The sequence below is a fragment of a genome, unplaced genomic scaffold (assembly GCF_019419815.1).
Source record: "Pyrus x bretschneideri cultivar Hongxiangsu unplaced genomic scaffold, Pyrus_bretschneideri_v1 Contig2, whole genome shotgun sequence".
Lineage (NCBI taxonomy): Eukaryota > Viridiplantae > Streptophyta > Magnoliopsida > Rosales > Rosaceae > Pyrus > Pyrus x bretschneideri.
In genome coordinates this window covers 11,347,692-11,355,304 of record NW_025999501.1, presented here as the reverse complement: position 1 = coordinate 11,355,304, position 7,613 = coordinate 11,347,692, and the positions used below count along the sequence as shown (strand labels likewise).

Sequence of the window (7,613 nt, the reverse complement as noted above, 5' to 3'; positions counted from 1 at the left end):
CACTGACTAAGACCAAATTGGTCTTTGGCTCACACGCCATTACACAATCTATCAATGCATATGTAATTATTCACAACAGAAAACAAAGTAAATTTACAAAGAAGAATAACTAGGGACCTGCCTAAGCTGTTCCTTCCTTACATTTGGTGTCACATATCAGCAACAATTTCCGATGAAAACTCCTCTGCTTTCATGGCTTTTCTTACTCCGCATTTGCTATGTTTCACTCACCTTCCATACGTTTGTGGTTTCTAGCCAATGTCCCGGCGATCAGCAATCTTTGTTGCTACAATTGAAGAACACCCTCACATTTGATCCTGCAACATCTCAAAAACTTGTGAACTGGAACCATGGCTCGGACTACTGCTCTTGGACGGGAGTGTCCTGCAAAGAGGGTTGTGTTTCGAATCTGGACTTGAGCAGCGAGGCGATTACTGGTGGACTTGATAATTCCAGTTCTCTTTTCGGTCTGAAGTCAATCGAGAACCTGAATTTGGCTTACAACTTCTTCAACTACACTCAGATTCCTTCCGAGTTCAAGCAGCTAACAGGTTTGACCAATCTGAACTTGTCGAATGCTGGCTTTGCGGGGCAGGTTCCTATTGAGATTTCACACCTTACGAGGTTGGTAAATCTTGATTTGTCTACCGACTATTTCCTCGAAACTCCTGCGTTGAATCTTGAGAATCCAAATTTGAATGTGCTCATTCAGAACTTTTCTGAGCTTGTTGAACTTCATCTAGATGGTGTAAGGATATCAGCACGGGGGACTGAGTGGTGCCAAGCTATATCATCTTCACTGCCAAAATTGAGGGTGTTGAGCTTGTCCAGTTGTAATCTTTCAGGCCCTATTGATAGTTCATTACTGAAGCTTCACTCACTCTCGGTTGTTCGTTTAGATTACAATGATTTCTCTATTCAAGTTCCAGAATTCTTCTCAAAGTTCCCAAATTTGACTTCCTTGCACCTAAGCAGTTCTTGCGTATATGGTACATGTTCTGGCTTATATGGTACATTCCCAGAGAAGATCTTCCAGGTACCTACACTGCAGACTATTGATTTATCAGGCAATCAACAGCTTCAGGGTTCCTTACCAGAGTTTCCAAAGAATGCATCTCTTCGGTCCTTGGTTCTAAGCGGGGCTAACTTTTCAGGGTTACTACCAAACTCTATTGGCAACCTCAAAATGTTGTCCAAGATAGATATTTGGCAGTGCAATTTCACTGGATCAATCCCAAGGTCAATAGAAAACCTTCATCAGTTGGTTTATTTTGACTTGTCATTGAACAAGTTCAACGGTTCAGTTCCATCCTTCAGTATGGCCAAGAATCTAACCCTGATAAATCTTTTTCACAATCAGCTAACGGGTCAGATTAATTCCACTCATTGGGAAAACCTTAGTAATCTGATGCATCTCGACTTGAGTTCCAATCAGTTAGATGGGACTATTCCACCATCTCTTTTTTCTCTTCCCTTGCTGCAAAAGCTACAGATTTCCAACAATCACTTCTCTGGTCAGTTGCCTGAATTTGCTAATAACTCTGTACTGGACACCCTTGACTTGAGTGGCAACAATTTGGAAGGGCCAATTCCCATGTCCATTTCAAATCTCCGAGGGCTAAAGGTTATTTCACTTTCTTCAAGCAACTTCAGTGGCTCGTTTCCTCTCAGTGCTCTTCAACAGATAAGAAATCTTTCGAGTCTTGATCTGTCATACAATAGCTTGTTGATTACTTCTGCTGATATTAATTCCTCTTATTCTTCCTTTCCTCAACTTACCACATTGAAATTGTCTTCTACAAAGTTGAGAAAATTTCCGCATTTCTTGAGAAATCAATCAAATTTAAGAATTTTGGACCTTTCACAAAACCAGATTCATGGAGAGATACCCAACTGGATTTGGAGGCTCAGTTATCTTTCTGAACTAAATCTTTCTTGCAACTCCTTAGTAACACTAGAAGGTCCTTTACTTGAATATCCTCCTTCTCTGTCTATGCTTGACCTTCATTCCAACCAGCTTAAGGGACAAATTCCAATGCTTCCACAATTGGCCACTTATCTTGATTACTCAAGAAATGATTTCAGCTCAAGCATTCCGGCTGACATTGGTGATTTCCTTATGTTAACTGTGTTCTTCTCTCTTGCGAGCAACAAGTTAAATGGAAGCATTCCAGAATCAATGTGCAAGACACCATATCTTAATATTCTTGATTTGTCCAATAATTCCTTAAGTGGCATGATTCCTCAGTGCTTAATTGCTGGAAGCAGTTATCTTGGAGTACTTAATTTAATGACCAACAACCTTACTGGTGCGATTCCTGATAAATTTCCTCGATCTTGTAGTTTGCAAACGGTAGACCTGAATGGAAATCAGATAGGAGGCCAATTTCCAGAATCTCTAGGCAACTGCAACCTGCTAGAGGTGTTGAACCTTGGAAACAATCAGATCACTGGTACTTTTCCACGCTCTTTAAACAAAATGCCCCAATTGCGTGTGCTTATTTTACGATCAAACAAATTTTATGGGCGCATTGGATGTCCTAAGACCTATGGCAGCTGGCCAATGCTTCAAATTATTGACCTAGCTCACAACAATTTCAGTGGTCAAATACACGGAAGATGCTTGAAAACCTGGCAGGCGATGATGGCTGACGAAGGTGCTAGCCTGTCACAACTGGACCACATCAAATTTCAGGTCCTACCATCATTCTCTCAGATATATTACGACGATAAAGTATTTGTTACCTCCAAAGGTCTACAGATGGAGCTGGTGAAGGTTTTAACTATCTTCACCTCAATTGACTTCTCAGGAAACAAATTCACCGGATCAATACCGGTGGAAATGGGAAAACTCAAATCGCTCTATGTCCTCAACTTGTCTAGTAATGCTCTAACAGGTGAAATCCCATCATCTTTGGGCAACTTACAACACGTTGAGTCCTTAGACTTGTCGAACAACAGCCTGAGTGGGAAAATTCCATCACAGCTCGCAAACCTCACATTCATTTCATTCTTAAATCTCTCAAACAATGAACTGACTGGAAGGATCCCAACCAGCACTCAGTTTTCGACATTTCCAGCAGCTTCCTTTGCAGGCAATGAAGGGTTGTATGGGCCTCCTTTGACAAGTTATATCCCCTTAGGATTGCCACCACCACCACCACCACCACCGAAAAAAGGTCATTCTAATGCTCAACCTGAAGTTGATTTTGATCTTATAATTGCTGAGATCGGATTTATCTTCGGCCTTGGAGCTTTCATTGGGCCTCTCGTTTTCTGTAAGCGATGGAGGATATGGTATTACAAAACTGTGGAGAACATCTTCTTCAAGATATTCCCTCGTCTGGATAAAAGCAGCGGTTTCAGAGGAAGACATGTTTACATTAACAGATTTTGGAGTTATTGAAACTCTCACTCGATTATGCTTGGCTTGACCAAAACCCTATATTTCTGGTTTCAAATTTTCATTACCTAGCAAATAAGAAGCCGTCTGATCATATTGACGAACTGATCTTGCTCTTAGTAAGATAAATGCATGTTAAAGTCTGGCATACATTAGCTTCTTGTTGAATTGCTGATTCGTCGAATATTGTAACGTAATCTTAATGTTTGGTGTGAACTGAGCTTGTTTAAAGCAAAACACTTCTTTCAGTTTTCATTCTTGTAAACTTTGGATGAATGTGAAGTTTCAGTTTTCGTTCTTGTGAAGCTTCAACTTCTTCGGAATTTATTAGAACTTTGATCTCATTTATTGACACGGTTGATTGTTTATGGATGTAGAATCCTAAATTTAGAAATTACTAGAAATTATGCCTGTGCGTTGCTGCAGGAACCAACTGTTTCAGGCGTAATCGGATGAATAAAACACATTTAAGTTGAACAAATTCAACACAATTATGAACAAACAAAGAGATACATGAGTGAATGAGGTCGATAAGTTGAGCAAATTTACTTTTATATACATTCAAGTGAGCTGGCATATAAACACATTGTACAATGAGTGGGAAGAAACTAAATGTCTTTGATTAGAAAGAGATGGTTTCGCAAAAAAGTTTTGTTTCCTCAAGAAACAGAAGAAACATGTAGTTCACACATATAATGTGTCCTGCAGTGTAGGCAACCATTTCAATAGGTAATTAAAAACAGAAAGTGTTGAGAACTCGTTCAAGTAGCTAATTTTGTAACCACAACTGTTCAAAGGCAAAAATAAGCAGAAGGTCTGTTTCCATATGAAACTGAAGAAACAGAAGCAAGCTGCAGTTTACACATACTTTGCCCCTGCAGTTAAGACGGTAAAATATATGCCATGCAGCCTACATACCTCACTTAGCAGTTAGCAAAACACAGAAAAAACGGTGTTTGAGCAGGTAAGTCATCAAGCACAGATGTTCAAACAAAAAAATATGCAGCATGGTGTGCAGCATTCGATCACGGAGAGTGGCTGTTCACGTTTTCTGAGACCGAACATCTTCGACTCTATGGCAAAAAACATAAATCATAATGTAACAAAGGCAGCCATTACATCTAAATCCTCCCACACTTCTCTCGGACACTCCCTATCTCTCTCTGCAATTCCTAAAACAAATCTCCTAAATCCTATCTCGGACACCCCCCATCTCTCTACAAATCGCACAAACAAAACCCCAAACCTAATCCTTGAAATCCCACCCAAACCTAATCCCTGAAACCCTTTCTCTTGGACACCCCATACCACAGAAAATGCATCTGAACGTTAGTTTATAAATTTGCAGGCTGCTTCCTCTCTTCCTACCTTTTAACAATTCACCAGTAAGATTCTCTCACTAAAAACTTATATTGGCAAATCCAATGACGAATGATGTGAAACTGAAGCTGTAATGAAAGCTTATATTAAGAAAGAATGCAAAGCCGTATTTCTACAACTTGAAACCAAAATTTAAGTGAATGGCCATGTAACTAAGGTTATTGAACATGATTAACTATCCGCAACCCTCAACCTTGTAACCTGAATCAAGCTGGTTTCACACATACCAATAGAAAACCAAAATATCAGTGTTTCGGGACGTTACCTTATTTGAAATAGCACTAAAAAACAGAGTATACTTTTAGGCAAATATTGTTTAAACACCCAAACATAATTCATGATATCTACCAAAAAGAAAATACCTCTCGTTTAGATTTCTTTCATTCACGAACTTTCTCCTTGACAAACTCCTGAGATAGAACCAAAAAAGAAAATAAGTCACAACTGGTGAAAGTAGAGGGGAAGGAGGCAGAGAAAAGTAGGAATTTATGAGTACAGCAATCCTGTTTTAGGTTCCCAACTTATACGGATGCTAACTTCATCGTATAGGACTACCGTTAAAACGCATTTCTTTCCGAAATTTAAGAAAAAAATTCGACACTCACATGCCACAACACAATGTTACATGAAGTAATCTTACCATCACAACCAAATTGACACAAAAACTTCTAACAGTCCTTTTGAAAGTGAAAGTCAAGCAATTAATCAAATACTCATTTTCTGAAAAACAAAAAACCCAACAAAAATATATAAAAAGTAAAAGAAACTAAGTTCCCAATAGTCTAATCCATCAGAAAAATACAAACTTGCACATGTTTGAGTATAAGGACCATAAGAAAGAAGCAGGGGATGCAAAATTTTGAGAATGGGTCTAATAATACTCATCAAGTACAGATAATGAAAGTTAAAAGGTAATAAAGGTATAGAAAAAAGAAGAAGATATTCTACAAATGAATGAAACAAAAGATGGTGACACTGGAATGGAAACACTTCAGGAGGCCAGAGGAAGTGGGACATTTTTTTTCCTTTCTAGCATTTCAGCTCACGACATGTCGAGAAATTATAGTGCTGTGCTAATGTCATTAACTCATGCTCTTAAGCACCAATATTCAGACAATGACACTGTTCCATGAAGTAAGCTTACTATGACAGCCAAATTGACACAAAACATTTGCCAAATTGACAATGACAATGACACTGTTCCATGAAGTAAGCTTACAATGACACTGTGCCAAATTGACAATGACACTGATCGAAGCGATTGAGACTGCAACCGGGGCAAAGAAGGATAGCTTGTGCTTCATAGAGGTGATAGTCCACAAGGATGATACCAGCAAAGAGTTGCTTGAGTGGGGGTCTAGGGTTTCTGCTGCCAACAGCCGCCCACCCAACCCCCAGTAAAATTTTCCATGTCATTTCCTTTCATCTACGCAGCGTCATTCCTTCTCGTTAAGGGTTTCTTACTTTCTTATATATGTTTCAATTTAACACATTTCCCTGCGGTCTCTGTTTTCATCGTTTAATTAGTTTATGTGATCTGAACGAGCATTCGACTCAAAACTAATTTGCACATTACATATTAGTGCAAATACTCGCATTTCAAGTCTGAGATGACTTCCCAATGCATCTTGTCACATGTAACGTGTGAATCTTTTGTATTTATACGTGCATAATTCTTATTGAGTGATACGATCATGAAAAATAATATTCTTGACAAATCCACGTGTTTAAACAACGTTGTTGATTGTAACTAATCATGTGTCTAATATCAGGATTATTTAGGAGCTAAAATCTTCCAGCATTGTTTGACCCAAAATATTAACCTAATAATTATGTTTGGATGTGTCATCGTTGTAACTGGTTAATTATCAGTGCTTTATGAGAAGGAAAGGACAGAAGAGAACCATTTATTTACAACTGGAATCTATGAATATAACAAAATGTGCACCATTGTTTATTTCGCGATTTTTTTTTTTGTTGATTTGATTACGTGGCAAGATATAGAACGCACAGCTTGTTATTGAACTTTTATTCTGTTTTATATTTCGTGCATGAACTTTAATCCAGTTTAGATTTGATTCATATCACATATTTAGATTTGGATATATGAGACCCACATGTATGAAACGTAATCATACAAGCAAAACTTTTAATGAAAGTTAATGATTTGGACCAATGGTTTGATGAATCATATCCAACTTTCAAGCATTAAGATACGTTTCAGGCGTGGATGATTATCATAAAGAATTCCCAGCATATCATAGTATTTCATTTTGTGAAAATCCACACTTTTCGAAACCCAAAAAATTGACGGAATTCTAAGATTCCTCCTTGAGGCAAATACTTTTATGCATGCCTCTTACGGTTGATCTAAATGACTCAGCTTGCTCCGAATTACTATTTTCATGGTTCTGGATTGAAGAAAGTTGATGTTTTGCCATAAACTAATTGGCTATATAGAAGTAGTCCAACTTAGTTACAAGTCCATGCAAGATCCCTCATCCAGTCATCATGAGATTTATTCTAAACACGCATCTTCATGTGTGACAAATTTTCAAACTTAGCACGTGGACAACACAAATCGAGGGACATGCAGCATGTGTGGCCGTTTGGCTTCTCCCACAAGACAAACTTGGTCTGATACCAAAAGAAAGTTGAGGTTCTACCATAAAAAAACAATTGAAATATTAGAAGTAGCCAAATTTACTTATAAGCCCATACACGATTTCTTCTCCCATTAATATGAGCTTCATTCTCAACACGAATTGCTGTTTATTTGTGGTCTCGTTTCTTAGTTGCATGGGGAGTCAATCAAGATGTAGGCAGTGAG

At 38.3% G+C, this 7,613-nt stretch overlaps 1 protein-coding gene across 4 annotated transcripts; it reads left to right on the top strand.

Annotated features, from left to right (window-relative positions):
* LOC103930189 (receptor-like protein 6) lies at positions 1-3,708 on the top strand. Of its 4 annotated transcripts, XM_048583551.1 has the most exons (4): positions 1-1,624; positions 2,344-2,453; positions 2,602-2,695; positions 2,811-3,040. In XM_048583551.1, the coding sequence occupies exons 1-4, from the start codon at positions 173-175 to the stop codon at positions 2,892-2,894; spliced, it is 1,740 nt and encodes a 579-aa protein (XP_048439508.1). In that variant the 5' UTR covers positions 1-172; the 3' UTR covers positions 2,895-3,040. The 4 variants fall into 4 exon arrangements, 3 of the variants coding, with proteins under 3 accessions (XP_048439508.1, XP_048439507.1, XP_048439506.1); XR_007258142.1 differs by having other exon boundaries at positions 5-2,453; positions 2,811-2,950; XM_048583550.1 differs by having other exon boundaries at positions 5-1,624; positions 2,602-3,708.
* The last annotated feature ends 3,905 nt before the right edge of the window (positions 3,709-7,613 follow it).

What these genes read in the sequence shown, in the direction of transcription:
- LOC103930189 (XM_048583549.1), top strand. Translation starts at nt 173, where the DNA reads ATGAAAACTCCTCTGCTTTCATGGCTTTTCTTACTCCGCATTTGCTAT. An exon ending in TGGACCACATCAAATTTCAG is followed by an intron (nt 2,696 to 2,810) that starts GTCCTACCATCA and finishes TTGACTTCTCAG; the next exon opens with GAAACAAATTCACCGGATCA.